The sequence below is a fragment of the Engystomops pustulosus genome, chromosome 1, assembly GCF_040894005.1.
Source record: "Engystomops pustulosus chromosome 1, aEngPut4.maternal, whole genome shotgun sequence".
Taxonomy (NCBI): Eukaryota; Metazoa; Chordata; class Amphibia; order Anura; family Leptodactylidae; genus Engystomops; species Engystomops pustulosus.
The window spans coordinates 251,465,870-251,481,971 of NC_092411.1; the positions used below are offsets into that span (position 1 = coordinate 251,465,870).

Sequence of the window (16,102 nt, forward strand, 5' to 3'; positions counted from 1 at the left end):
AGCTCTCATATTAACACAGTAGTTGGTCTCATCAATTATGTTGGGGGTGAGAATCCTAAAAATATGTTTGTGGATAAAAAAAGGAACATGTCCAATGAAATAGAATAATAATAAATCCTTTATTTATATAGTGCCAACAGAATCCGCAGCGCTGCACAGAGCTTACCGAATCGGTGGTTCTAGAACAAAAGTATATAGAATGTAACTAAAGTGTGGGATGGCCTTGAGAGTGACTGCCACCACAGATAGAGCAGTGTTGTGAGGGGTGCACCCAGCTAAAACAGTAACTAGTAAACTAGTAAAATCTTTCATAGACAATTAAAACCTCTGCACAGGGGAACATGTGCAAAGGTGTAATGACAGATGTCCACGTCTCCCTGCACTCATTTAGGCTAATTTGCAGTCTGGTAGGTCCCCATTAGGAAACCTCTGTGAGAGGAGATATATGTTCTGTGTACAACATCTAAGGACATTTCTATGAATCTTTCTGACATAAGTGTTTTATATGTGTATTCTAGTGCTTATATGTATTCTGTATTGGGTGCAGACTCTCCATGCTTCTTTCTTTACATCTCTAAGCTCTTCTGAATAGGTGGAGCTGCAGCAGCACAGTAGGACATCCTCCACTCTCTTCCAGTTCCTGTCAGTGAGAGACAGCAGCTGTGTGTGTATACAGGGAAACATGCTGAAAACATTGCCAATATTGGGGAACATAGAACTTTTTAAATACATTTTCCACTTTTAGTTCCCTTGATATATAGGTCATGGGGTTGAAGGAGAAGAATTGGCTCCCTATAAAATTGCCCTTAATGTATGTGAGAGATAATAATTATGGACAGGGAATGGCTTGAATGGGGGCAATGGACACTGTATGGTAATAAAGTGCAATAACATTACGCTGATAGTAATGTAGGAGACCAGAAAACTACTACTACTTGCATTCCTTTGCTTGAGATGAAGCATCTTGGGATTCATGGTAGATAAGACGTGAGTGGGCACCTTTGCTATGCATCTTGTCTGTGTAGTCATTTCTACATGAGCTGTGATAGACAGTGATAAGAAATCCAGCCTTCACCTCGGCTCTAGCAGTTGTTGTAGCATGTAGTTTCGTGTCGTGGAGCTGTAAACTGTGTTTTTGTTTGATCAGAAATTAGCTCTAAAGCAAACACCAACAAAGGAATAATGGCCATATTTAGGCTTCCTCCGAATGTAAATGTCATGGACTAGACTGATGGGATGAGGGGGATGCGGTATCCGCATACATCTGTGCAACTATATGATTTATGTTTTCCTGAATTGAATGAGTACGAGAATAGGTTTGCGGAAATCCTGTACTAGATATTGGTTCAGCGAGAAGTATATAACGTGTGGTCTCATGTACCCAGGGTTATCATGTTATTACACTGTGTAGCATAGTGGGGTTATGTGCGGTTGAAGGGCTGGTATTATCAATAAATGCCTGCTAAAATGTCTAGGTTTATATATAACGCGCAACAGATTATAAAGATGAATGACCAGCAGGTGGCAGACCTGAGCACAGTTCAAGACAGCGGTTGTCTGTAAGTACGGTTCATATATAAGGCGCACTGGACTATAAAGTGCACCTTTGATTTCTGAGAAAAATCAAAAGATTTTTTGTGCGCCTTATAGTCCGAAAAATACGGTATTCATAGTTCCAGGCACCATAACTGTGTTTATCTTCTCATATGTGTTATCCATGGTCTCCTTCCTTCTAAAATCAACTTTTAAAATTATGCTAATGAGCCAGAAATGCTCCATGTGGGCTTTTATAATGTGCAGGAGCACTTCCCACCTCCCACTGTGTGCTGAGGCGTCCTCTGCTGCAGTGAGATTACATCAGCCAAAGGTGAGACACATACTTGTCTTCACATACTCTTACATTGTCTCCCTCTCCCACAGTGTGCTGCTGCCGTGAAAATACAGCATGAAGAGGGAGAAGGAAAGTGCCAGGGAGCAGGGACACACACACAGTGTAACAGCCTGTGAAGCTACAGCATGGACGTGCTCTGGTAGAGCACTTCTGTCTCATTTGCATCATTTTAAAAGTTGATTTTTAGAAGAAAGGAGGCCATGGATAACAAATATATGAAGATTACCACAGTTATGAGTAAGTGGTTTATCATGCTGGATTATAGTGGTAGATGTTCTCTAACCCAGACTATTTTTGTTTTGAGGTCTTGTTCTCGGAGCAGTGTTCAGTCTGTGAAATGTGGCCACCATATGTTTTGTGTATATAGGAACCTATCAGTGAGAGTTGGGATCCTGGACTAACACGGACATGAAGTAAACCACTCACAGCCTCTGCTCTCAGACATGACTGTGTCATTGAAGGAGCTCCTTCTATCTGTCCATTGTCACCCCCGCATGATCACTGAGCACTGATGGGTTACTATGACAACCTTACAAAGAACACAAAGTACTCCAACACGTTGTATAAGTTAATGAAAGTCCATCACCTCCCAAAATATAAAAAATAAACCCAATTGCCGTCAAGCAGAAAATTGTAAAAGTATAGTACATATATATGTATGCACGTGACAAATCCTGGCAGTCTCCATCTCCTTTCCATTTATCTTAAATTGTGTAAAAGATTATTGATAAATGTATATTTTGCTTCCAGCACAGATACGTCTGTTTTCCTTTTATTTTTATACAGTATTAGTTACAGTCTTCTTCCTCCCCAGGCCTCATACAAGCCTTTGCTGAAACAGATTGTAGAAGAAATCTTTCATCCTGAGCATACGGAGCCCACAGATATCGAACATATGTCTTCCGGTCTCACTGATCTCCTCAAGACGGGGTTCAGCATGTTTATGAAGGTTGGTGTTCTTTCCTTATTCTCTTATTATTTATTATTACAGGCAGTCCCCGGGTTACATACAAGATAGGGTCTGTAGGTTTGTTCTTAAGTTGAGTTTGTATGTAAGTCGGAACCATATAGTTTATTATTGTAACCCCAGTCAAAATTTTTTTGGTCTCTGTGACAATTGGATTTTAAAAATGTTGGGTTGTCATAAGAACCAGGAGTAACAATAAAGCTTCATTACAGACGCCTGTGATAACTGTTACAGCTGATTATTGTAGCCTAAGGCAAAAGTACAGTAAATTACCAACATCCAGAGGTCCGCCTGTAACTAGGGGTCGTATGTAAGTCAGGTGTTCTTAAGTAGGGGACTGCCTGTATTTACCATAGTTACTTAGTAACTATTAACTCTTTCCATGCATATTGAACATTTCCCTTGATGATTCAGTTTTTTTGAGGATATTAGATCCTCAAGGGACTATCTAGGGGAGTACCTGGAGGGGTAGTAGCTGCTATGGGGTGGTCACTGTCCGGACGCCTGATGCCCGACCAGACACACTATAGAATGGAGGATGTGCACTGTTAAATACATATTATGCTTCCACAGTACACAGCATAAATCGGCAGTTCAGATAAAAAATGTCAGACAGGGGACACGCAGCAGGACTAGGAATATATGTCTATCTCCTGTTATCTACTTTCACAAATGTGATCAGCTGTTACCAGGCTGCACAGAGTCAGATCTGTGGCCCGTTACCCCCCAGGTATAAGAAAACTGCCTGTCAGTAAGTAAATACATATGTGCATATGAGTGTATATGCTGCATTTTTGTATATGTGATGTGTATATGCTGTATGTGTGTATATGTGATGTGCATATACTGTATGTGTGTATTCTATATCTGGTGTATGGTGTATATATGCATTATGTGTGTGTATAAGGTGTAAGGTGTATATACTGCATATGTGTGTTTTTATGATGTATGTATGTATATGGTAATATATGTAAGTGCGCTTATGTGCATGTATCTTTGTATGGTGTGTATATACCAGTGAAGGCAAACCTTTTACACACCGAGTGCCCAAACTACAACCAAAACCCACATATTTTTTTGCAAGGTGCCAATGCGAGAATTTAAGCAGTGACTTATGACTCCCTGCTCTGTCACAGGTTTAATTGTATAGGCACCTGAGGACACCAATACAGTAGAAAGAAGGAGAAGAAGTTTGGATTATCATTGTAGCTTCCTACTAGAGTCCTGTGCTGCCTGGGACTGCAAGAGGTCTTGAGTCCTGTCTGGTGAACCCTGCCCTGGGGTGATGGCAAGGGTGCCCATATAGAGGGCTCTGAGTGCCACCTCTGGCACCCGTGCCATAGGTTCGCCACCACTGGTATATACTATATGTGTGTATATTTGAAGTGTAAATACTGTAAATGTATGAGTGTATAAAATGTATAAATATGTGTGTATGAGTGTAGAATGTTTGTAAATGTGTGTTAAATAGATATCATTGTATAAACGTGAGGTAAGGGGGGGGGGGCACATTTAGAAATATGCTATGGGGTCCCGCCACTCCTGCTTATGGCCCTGGCTATGTCATTTGGATCATTATCAGGCTGCTTTATTTCTCAGCTGTCAGTGGAGTCTTAAAGAAGAAAGATGGGGATAAAAGAAGCCCATAGCAACATATTTCTTTTCTAAAATTTTAGCTGATATAAACTCCAATAGTGAAATATAATATAGCCTATGCATTCTGTAAAATAAAATGCCTAGATTAAAAAAAAAAATCCCTGTTCTATTGCATCATATGGACATAACAGCCCCAAAGCATCCCTGGTCATGAAAAGGTTACGGTAAGTTGACATTTTGGTTTTCAGAAATCTACACGGCATTCATGTGATGTATTTCTCATTGCTCGCCTAGTTTTGGAAATATTCGCAGTCTTGCCTGGCCACTGAGTCACCCGCGTGAGTAGCTGCCTCTCCAGCACATGTGCATGCATGTGTTACGACCCCGTAGAAGACGCTCAGAATAACCATTCTTAAATCACATTCCCTGACTCGGAGAAGTCACAGTGTTGTGACAGGCGCCGCAGCTGAGGAAGTGCAGGGGATGTGTTTACTGGTCTTATCAGGAATAATCGCTGTAGGAGCATTGTATTTGCTCATTATGACTCCTAGTGAATAAGTGGAGTCTTGTTTTTGTACACGTGAATGTTTTTGTGTCTCACATTGGGCCTCGTGAGTCTACGACGAGAAAACTATTTTGTCATATATTGTCATAGAACGTAGCAGTTATGGTATGGACGCAAATTCTGAGGAGATTGTCCAGGATTGGAATAAAACCTATTAAATTAGCGTTGAAAAATGAGACAAAACGTTGATATCTCTAGTGGGATTGCACATTGTACGCTCTTAATGCAGACCCATCGCACAGCTTTCCTGTGAGGTGAACTCTATGGTGAGTGAGTGGCGCATGGTGAGCCACGTGTTACTCTGTGAATGGCCCTATTTGCAAGAAATGAATAGAGCTCCACATTATAGATTATTGTCAGTAAGGCAGTAAACTCATTTGGCCTCAGAAACCCCCTGACTCTTATCACTAGATGAGTCAACAGAGTAAGAGCTGATCTATAGAAGCTCTGCACAAAGAAACCTCCTATGTGGGGTTCATATACTTCCTATATTATTCAAAATAGTTCTATATCCCACACGTAAATAAATCATTTTATTGGTGACCTTATAACCCTCCCCGACATACAATTTTGTATCCCAAAAATCTCAAAAGTTATCACAGAAAGCTGGAACAACAACTAGGAACGTTCCCTGTGATGCACAGCTATGTGACATGTTGTCCATGGTGTTGAACATGAAGGCGCTGGATCCAACTGTTATGGACCTGTATGAGAATCCATGGAGAATCTCTGATCTTATCTGAATCAGAAGAGATCTGATTGTGGCAATCGCTTTCTGAGAAAATGGTGGTCTTTGATAAGCTATATGACCACCTTTCCCGTATATAAACTTGTCATTGATCCAATATGGCGGCTTTCAAGATAGCGCTCATGTCCACCAATGGGACCCCGATTATGACCAGGACAAGTAAACCTGCTTTTAATGTGAGGTTACAGGATATATGTGATCACTAGAGGCCTGAGTGGTGTGCCCTTCACCAAAGACAAATCCCTATGACACACTGTGGGGGAGCTTAATCATCAAGTTTCTGAGGTAAAACTGGTCTTGTTGCCCATGGAAACCAATCAGAGCTTAGCTTTAATTTTATAAACGGCTGTGGGAAAATGAAAGCTGAGCTCTGATTGGGCAACTAGAACAGTTCTGCTCTTAGAGACTTCTGATAAATCTCTCCTTGTGAGTGAGAGTTCCCCCTTACATGTAGCCTCTCCATTATAACTGAATATGGCAGCATGCAGTTCTATAGACATTTTTTTTTTTTAGCTTTTATGACAACTTTTATAGAAGATGTGCTGCATAGCAATCCTATTTTGAGGCGGGGAACACACCTTAGGAAGACCAGTAAATGCAGGGTGTGTCAGTACTGTCCTGGCCAGGGAACACTGCATTTCTCTTATTAATTTTATTTCAAGGAAACATTAATGGAAATATCAAATATAATAAGATTCCTGGCAGACTCCACCGTCCTTTACACAGCAAAGTAGTTAAAACAAGAGGTTTTTCCTAAGCTCTTTGTCTCCCACCCGATCGCATGTCTGCAGAACATTTCCATTAAAAGTGTAATTTCATTTAAAGCTGCGTCCACATAACAAGTGACGTTGTGAATGAATGGTATTGCAATTTGTGGTTTGGATCACATACTGGATGCGACGGAGACGCGTCTTACAGATTCCCCTTTTCCATGCAGACTTGTTTTGACTGAAGGAAAATTTAGGGCTTCTGCTTCTTGTACTTGTGAAGAAAAACACTGCAAGAACCGCTCAACTTTTTTCCTGGATGTAACTAGTTCAGATGTACACACAACTTTTTCTTCAAAAACATCATGCCCGGCCAAAAAATAGGAGTTTTTGACATACAACATCACAATAGAAATTCATAGAAACTTTTCTGGAATTGGTATTGATCACGGTAAACACCAGGTTCTATCTTCTTTCCATGTTTTTGTCTTTTATTTAACCTTGTGTTAACCTTTTTTACCTTGTGTACGCCACACCTCCAGCACCAGAGGAAAGGCTTTTTTAACACAGGCCCAAATTTGGAATGCTAATCTATTTTAAGAATAGACAGATATATTGCGACAACTATTTAAAGGGGTTTTCCAAGCTTTTCAAATGTATATCAGGCCTGGGGGGCTATAAAAAGACATAAAAATCTTATCCTTACCTCCCGCGGCATCTTCCTACCACTACCACGTTTCTGATATAACATCACTTTCGATGTGTATCAGGCATACGCAAGAAGGGGGCATCGTGATGGGCAGCACTGCTGGACAACAGGAGCGCCAGAGGAGGAAAGATTTTTAGTGTTTTTTTTTTAGGCCCCCCAGGCCTGATGTACATTTGAAAAGCTTGGACAACCCATTTAATAGCAATATATCTGTCTATTCTTAAAATAGTTTAATATTCCAAATCTTCTTATATGGGTGCTGTCTGGGTCAGTGTTTAAAAAAAGCCTCTCCTCTGGTGCTGCCCCTCCCGAGGCCTGATATAAATTTTTTGTAAAATCTGGACAACCCCTTTAAATCCTAAATGAAATCTACCATCATGATAAAGCAGGGACACTTACTCATAGATCCAGGCACTGTGACTGTGGTAATATTCTTATATTTGTTGTCCATGGCCTCCTCCCTTCTAAAATTAACTTTACAAAATTATGCCAATGAGCCGGAAGTGCTCTGGAGGGTGTTACTACAGTGTTTTCAGAAGCTGTTACACTGTTTCCCTCTCCACCTCCTCAGCACTTCCTCCCTCCTTCTGCTTGATGAAATTTCACTGCAGAAGGGTGGGAGGGGGAGAGCTCCTTCCTGCGAATCTGCAGCATAGATGGGGCTAGGGCAGCTCTACTGGCTCATTAGCATCATTTTAAAAGTTGATTTTAGAAGTAAGGAGGCCATGGATAACAAATATAAGATTATTAGTGCCCCTGGTTTATCATGATGGATTTTGATGGTAGATTTCCTCTAATTTGAGATGTTTGTTGCTGACAGTTACAAACACAACCATAGCACTTAATGGTTGTTTGCTCCAGGATCTAGTATAGTAACACTGTATATGTGTGTCAGAAAATCGCCCACCCACTAATTGTAGTAGCACACGTAAAAATAGTTCTGGTGGCATTTGCTTGACATCTAAGCATTTTTCTTCAGGAACATGTAGTACGATTCCAGATTTTGCTTGAACAGATTGTAGTTATATAATTATATGCATCAGACACGCTTTTCTTTTGATGGTAGTCTGAATTTACACTTAAAAGCAGACAACTCAGAAATGGGACACCAGAATCATTTTTTTTCTGCCAGTCATTGGAAACACTGGTAGATGATCTTCATCACGTACACAACTTGTCAAAGGAATAGGCTCACCCTAGTCCATTGGATGTTTTTCTCTTTACCAATAATACATTTCAGTTTTACACTAATAATAATTCCTTTATTTATATAGCACACACAGATCGCGCAGCATTACACACAGCTTGCCAAATCAGTCCCTGTCTCCATAGGGCTCACAATCTAATCAACCTACCAGTATGTTTTGGAGTGTGGGAGGAAACCGGAGGACCCGGAGGAAACCCACACAAACACGGAGAGAACATACAAACTCGATACCCAATAGGGTTAGGGTGGACGTCAAAAATCCAGTTTACCAGGGTCAGAATATTTCAAAAAACTTCTGGGACAGCAATCAAAACTTTCATCCTGGGTACAAGTAAGTCTTGCTCCAGCTCTGAGCAACCCCTGTCCATTTAGCCTCTTTGTTATGTTACATTTACCTCTGAGTGGAGATGCTACCCCTGGCATATCATGTATTACTTATAACCCGGAGATTATGGCCGTAGTTTGATAAACATTGGGGGAGGGATCTGATATTGTTGGTTGATAGCTTTTCTTCAACATATGAACCTGTGAATTTATAAACACAAACAATAGTCCCATCTATCCTGTCACGATATGTTGGGGATTAAGGCCAGGGTCATACGACGGACCGCCCATGGCTGCACTAAATGCCATACTTTTCACTGGATAACTGCCCATGACTGGTATTTCAACAGGGCATATGACTGACCCGTTAAAAAGTAGAGCATGTCCTAGTTAGAACCATTTTTCTCGAAAAACTCATAAACTAATGTTTATGAATCTGTAAAAAAAAAAAAAAAAATACATGGATGCCAGACTGCAAATCAAACATGGAAAACAGACAATGTCCAGAAAGTAGAATTTATACCGAAATGACTGAAATAGCTCCTCCCAGTTGACCTGGTCACATGATACATGAAAATAGTTAATATTCAAATGTGGAAAAGTGCAAAACGAGTGGCATCTCATTCCCAAAATGTTTGCAGACAAGTAAGTTAATATACCATCTAATATACAGGAATTCACAGGATCACATGAAAGACAGACAGATGTCTTCCGTTATAGTTGGCCGACTCTTGCCTCGGATTTAGAGTCTCAGGGTGGGAACAAATGTTTTAGATGAGTCTCACATCCCACGTCACTTGTTGTTACCTACCGGTGATGCTAAGGACAATGACCTGATGAGTTTTAATTTGGTTAGGTCCAAAATGTTGGCACATTGGGGCACATTTACTTACCCGTCCAAGTCGCGATCCCCGATCCGGACCCTCCGACGACGATGCACTGTGCCACGATCCACGTAGGTCCGCTGGAGTTCACCTTCTTCTTCCCGCTGCATGTAAATGCTTGGCTTGCGACACATATTTAAATGTTAAATCCCACGCTTAGTCCGAATCCGTCATATCGTGCAGCAGCCTGCCCCTTGATTTGTGTTGCGTGAAAGCCGGTGCGATTGCGACACAATTCGATCGCGTGTGACACAATCCCTGGTGCGATCCCCGAAAAATTGGGAAACCCAACGAAAATGCGGTCGCTCCGTTGTGTCAAATATTATGAAGAACCAATTCTGTTTATGTATTAAAGGAAACCTACCATGAGAAATCTACTATGAGAAGTAGATCTGAAGGTAGATTCCTGCTGCTCCCTCTGCCCTAATCTGTAATGTAATCATCCTGGAACATAACCTAACTTGTTAAAAAACTTCATTTTAGTAATATGTAAATTATCTGCAGAAGCTACGGGGGGTGGAGTATCCTGGTCGGGCACTGGGAGGCTACTCCACGCCCCAGTAGCCTCTGCAGGTAATTTACTTATTATTAAAATAAAGTGAACATAACAAGTTATGTTCTAGGATTATTACATTACAGATTAGGGCAGAGGCAGGAGGAATCTACTATCACATCTACTTCTGATGGTAGGTTTCCTCATGGTAGGTTTCCTTTAATACATAAAAAGAACTGGTTCTCTGGTTCTTCATAATATTTGACACCATGTGCCGACATTTTGGACCAAATGTTTTGTGTATTAAAGAGTGTTTATTACATTAGGTGCTTTATTTTGCGGCACTGTATACTGCGACCTAAGAAACTAGAACAAAACTTCTCCTTCAGTCTTTTACAAGAGTTGTGTTTACACATTCTGTCCTACTAGAGGATTTGTTAACGCGAAAAAGAGCCAGCGCTATCAGTGTCCGCGGTCAGACACTGCGTGAGTACACAATGTACCTGCACTACTGAAAACTGAACCCAGAGCAACTCAAGTTTATCACCGTCATCCAGCTGATAGACAGGGTGGGTTGTTTTTTTTTTTACCATAATTAACATTTTTAATTTATATAATAGTTAATATTGGACTCTACAATGTAAATTAGAAATTGATTTATACAGCAACTTCTTAATACTAAATATTTCTATGACCAGAATTGGTGACAACAAGGAGATGGGGTTTGGTGAGAGCGCAGTGTGGAAATGAAATTCCCTTGCATTTTACCTACAATATATTGCATCTAAAAGTGAAGTACGCAGAGAGGCTGTCCAGGCACAACAAGGTAGCTCTGAACTTGCAGATGGACGGGGGTCTCACAGTAGGAACCCCACAGATCACAAGAATGGAGGTCCATTGCACCTGAGGGTCTGTGCCTCTTTCAAGCCGCTTGATGTTGAGCTTAGGGTGCAGCAATATATCCTATCCTTAAGCCAATCTAACGGAATGGTGTGTAGCATTACCTTAACCATCAACATTGAGCTGGATAAACCAGGGGCACTTACTCAAAGATCCAGGCACTGTAATGGTGGTCATCTTCTTATAGTTGTTATCTATGGCCTCTTTCCTTCTAAAATCTACTTTTAAAATGACGCTAATGAGACAGAGAGACTCTGGGGGGTGTTAACAGAGCCCCTCTGTGCTGGAGCTTCACAGGGTGTTACACTGTGCAGAAACACTTCCACCCTCCCGCTGTGTGCTGAAACTTCCTCTGCTGCAGTGAGATTACATGAGGTAGAGAAAGGGGGAATTGCTGAGGGCACAGAAGGAGGGTGGACTGTGTAACAGCCTGTGAAGATGCAGCATGGAAGGGCTGTGGTAACAACCTCCAGAGCACTTATGAGTCATTAGCATAATTTCTAGAAAGAAGAAGGTAACAAATATAAGAAGTTTACCACACGGTGCCTGGATCTATAAGTAAGTGCCTCTGATGGATTTTGATGGTAGATTTCCTTTAATAACCAAACTCTCAGTGGCGAATAGGGCTCTGACCACCATGACTGTGGTAACGTAGCACAGGCACATGATTTGTTGTCTTACATGATCAGCCAGTCTATGGCATCCCTAAGATCCATTCTGCACATAGGTAAGAACATGAGGGGAAGGCATTGTGGTGGATGACCCTCTCTCATATAATTCATGTACATAGGTGAAGAAGTTGGGGGAAGATATTAGGGCTATGACCCTATCTTTAACCACAGTAGATTTCCACATATTACAGAAAGGCACAAAACCAGTCCAAATCCACAGAAAGTGTTGGATTTCATATAGAGAAAAGTAATAGCTCACCAAACCTGTAAATCATAGTAACAAATACAGGCAGTCCCCGGGTTACATAAAGGATAGGTTCTGTAGGTCTGTTCTTAAGTTGAATTTGTATGTAAGTCAATACTGTATATTTTATAATTGTAGCCCCAGACAGAATTTTTTTAGTTTCTGTGACAATTAGATTTTAAAAATGTTGGATTGTCATATGGACCAGGATTAACAATAAAGCTTAATTGCAGACCCATTTGATAACTGATCATTTTAGAGTGGGGCTAAATTTGTAACTAGGGGTCATCTGTAAGTCGGGTGTTCTTAAGTAGGGGGCCCCCTGTAAATAGTTTTAATATAACAGTAGTAGAAGCCATCTATGATTACTTTGTAACTTAGTGTGGATGAGACTTACATCATCGTCCACGTGTTTTCCCCCTGAAGTAAAGACAACGCTTTATTAAAGGCTACGCCATTTCTGTAGCGGAGCAGCACAAACAGCTTAATAACATGTATTTTACTAGCTACGTACACCATTGCCCACAAGCTGCGATTGGACTAGAGGAGCAGTCGGTGTTCATTATGTAACAAAAATGAATTGGAATTGTTATGTGCGGATGAGTCACGTCCTTACATCTCATTGAAAGAGATCGGTCAGGGACCATCACAGCTGGAAGAGTGACATCTCCCATGTTCTGTGGGCCGATGTTCATCTTTTTATAAAATGTTCTGTTTTTTGTTAAAATTCTGTTAAAGATTTGTACAGGTAGCCAGGCAGTGTTTATTGTCTGCTTTTGATGATTTCCTAGTTATTAGTGATCAGTCAGTTTCTGAGGAGGAGTACAGTCCTGCATGGACATGAAGGTGTAAAATAATATCACCGCCATCTGTCCGCTTGGGATCATATGGGGTGACACACTGCAAGAACATGGAGCCCCCACACTGTAAATATGTAACGCTGAGAGGCGGCAGCGTGCAGCGAGGTGACAGCCTTGTCCGTGCAAGCACAATGACTTTTATGTAAGCAAATTTATCCTTTCTGTTGCTCGCATGGATCCGTCCTCTAGTGTGTGCTCCCTCCTTTCACCTACTGAAACAGAGCACAAAATATGTAATGCAAAGCAATAATCCTAAAGTGCAAGCTCTCCATGTACTCAGTGCTTTTTAACCCCAAGTCTGATTCCTTGCACAACCCAGGACATGGGTGCATTGTTCACAGGGATGATAAATCTGCCAATATCATGGACTGTAAGGGTGTCCTCTTCTTGTTTACCTGGAGCCACTTATGGCAGCTGTTAGTAAGGCAGTAAAGCTTTGTAGAAATCAATGGACCTTTTTTCCTAGCAGTTCGCTGGAAGCATCCATCACGTGTGGGGACATAATAGGCACCATCCTTATACAGTGACATCTTTCTGAACAAGCACACAGCGTAAAGTGTGTAGTTTGACGCATGTGTATATAAATGCCAGGCTGGCATCAGAAGAATGAAGCTTAGCACCTGCCATGCAACACATGTATACTGTGCAATGTCCTCATTTATACAAGGTACAAGGTGATCTGAACAGATTAATATGCTGATTATATACATATATAATATATGGCTCCCGCATCTATTGGCATTTATGACATTATGACATATTGGGGCTTATTTACTAAGGGTCTGCGCATTGCAGTTTCGTCGGATTTTCAAAATTTTCAGGATTTGAGCCGCTGTGACGGGTATTTAACTGGGGATTGTGTCGCATGCGATCGACTTGTGTCGCGTTGTGTTGCGCTGGCTTTCTTGCGGCAGAAAACGTGGGGCGGGCCATCGGACGATCCGACTGATTCGGGCTCAACACGGAATTTAACATTCAAAATGTGTCGCTTACAATGCACTCACAAGCACCAGGAAGAAGAAGGTGAACTCTGTCGGACCTGAGCGGGGAAGCGACACAAGCAGGATATCGGGTGCACAATCTTAGTGAATCACGGCAGAGTTCATTCTCGTCGGACAACGCACATCGGAGAATGCGCCAGGGACGGGTAAGTAAATGTGCCCCAATATGTAGCTATACAATACATATCAGAGATGGCAATACCCCTGAAGAGTGTGGTGGTGTCTTATAGCCAGGATCCATTGTCAGCTTGCGATGGCCAAATTGTACTTGTCATCTGTACTGTAGATTGAAGATCCTGTTGTTTCTGTTTCTTACCCAGGTGAGCCGGCCACATCCTGGGGACTCTTCCCTCCTGATCCTGTTTGTGATTGGTGGAGTCACTGTTTCCGAAGTCCGGATGGTTAAAGACCTTGTATCAACTCTCAAACCTGGGGTTCAGGTACTATAAAAAAATGAGCATGTTCATTTCCTCTTAGGTGTCCTAGGTTTTCTGTAAATAATACAAAAAAGGATAGAGGGTAACATACTGATCAGTGGAGGACGAACATCCTCACTACAGTGGGCATACTCCCTACCACCCCTGTCTCCTGTCTATGGGGTTGTCACACATAGCCTGACCTTCCGCTCCATTCGTTAAAAAGAAAGGGAACCCTATCATTGTAAAGAAGGGGTTCTCATTAATCGGACCTCCTCTGATCAGCATGCGATCTTCTATTTAGATTCAGGTATAAGCAATTTTCAATAGCTTAACTTAGTTGCTCTCAGTAACAATAACTTATCACTACCTGCTCTGTGACAAATTAAAGCGGATCTGCTTCCTGAGGACACAAATACAGTAGAAAGAGGGAGAAATTTGGATTATAATTTTTTTATTTTTATTAATTTTTCCATAGTATCTAACACATAGATGTTATTAATATACATTGTATATGTCTCCTGCATAATTACATATTCAATATAGTAGTATAATATAGTATATAAATGTCTCATTTATGCTGGTACTTAAACATCTTTAGGTTAGTATGGTTATTGACATGTAATCTGTACTGTTTGATTTAACTAACTAATATTTATCAGACTACTTCAAGCAAGAATTAACTCTGTGAGATCCAGTCCTGTGAATAGTAATAGTTAACGTAACTCAAACTTAAGAATCTTAAATCGTATCTGCTTCCTGAGGAAACCAATACAGTAGAAAAAGGGATACATTTGGATTATCATTGTAGTGTCCATCCAGAGTCCACTAAACAGGACGAATCACAGGGCCCGGAGAAGAAGCTCCTAGGGCAGGGGTGGTGAACCTATGGCACTGGTACCAGAGGTGGCACTCAGAGCCCTCTTTGTGGGCACCCAAGTCATCACCCAAAAACGGTTCACCGGACAGGATTCAAGGCAACCTCCTGCAGTCCAAGGAAGTCCAGGACATGGCGGGCTAAGTCTATTTTAAAGCATCACATCCTGGACCGCCTGGGACTAAAGGAGGAGGGAGAAGGTGTGGATAGAGCTGGATTATCATTATAGCTTCTGTTACAGGTCACACAATTCTTGTACCATGTTGGTACTTTATGATAAATAAGCAAGTTTTCATTTTAGTTTGGGCACTTGGTAGGGTGATGGCCTGGGTGCCCACAGAGAGGGCTCAGAGAACCCCTCGGGTACTTGTTCTATAGGTTCGCCACCACTGTCCTATACTATGGAGGTCTTTTTGCTGCTAATATAATAGAGAAGGGCTAGGAGCCAATGGTGTTCTGCTCTGTGCCTGGCGACCACTGACTTTTATACTATACATACAAGCTCAATAGTCTAATGAGTTCTGAAAGGTCCTGTGCAGCTCTAGAACCTTCTTCTTAGCTTTTAGACTGCAATAAGGTTTGTTCACCTGGAAATTGCAGGTTTACTGTATGTCACGTAGCTGTAAGGGATCTGATTAAAGAAACGTGTTCTGTTTGGATCTTCTGACATACTGCCTGTTCTGTACAAGTTTACCGTGTTAGAAGACAGTCACGTTCCCTGGCAAATAGTGCATAATCCCCTTGGCTATGTTAATCGCTAAAATGGACCTGTGGTCTAGGGGGAGGGTTTCTCCTCACATCCCTGATGGGATTAGAAGCTGGAAACATATTTTCTGTTTTATGAATTCCATAGAAGACATTTCTGATAAATGTGTGGGTATAGAAGCTACTAATTTAAGGATTGCCATAATAGCAAGGGATAAAAATAGCTGCACTTGTTTCCTAATCCCTGTGATTTGAATGGATTTTGCAAGATGTTGCTTTATCTGATGTCTCAGCCTGTGACACTTTCACACCTCCGCCCGTGGTGGCCAGAAACGTT

At 41.4% G+C, this 16,102-nt stretch overlaps 1 protein-coding gene across 1 annotated transcript in view; it reads left to right on the forward strand.

Moving 5' to 3' along the window:
• The window catches only part of SCFD2 (sec1 family domain containing 2), a 273,170-nt gene that overhangs the window by 247,493 nt on the left and 9,575 nt on the right, over window positions 1-16,102 (forward strand). The window contains exons 7-8 of the mRNA XM_072124397.1: window positions 2,706-2,840; window positions 14,088-14,207. Of these exons, the coding sequence (XP_071980498.1) occupies window positions 2,706-2,840; window positions 14,088-14,207 (255 nt within the window). The remainder of the gene's footprint in view (window positions 1-2,705; window positions 2,841-14,087; window positions 14,208-16,102) is intronic.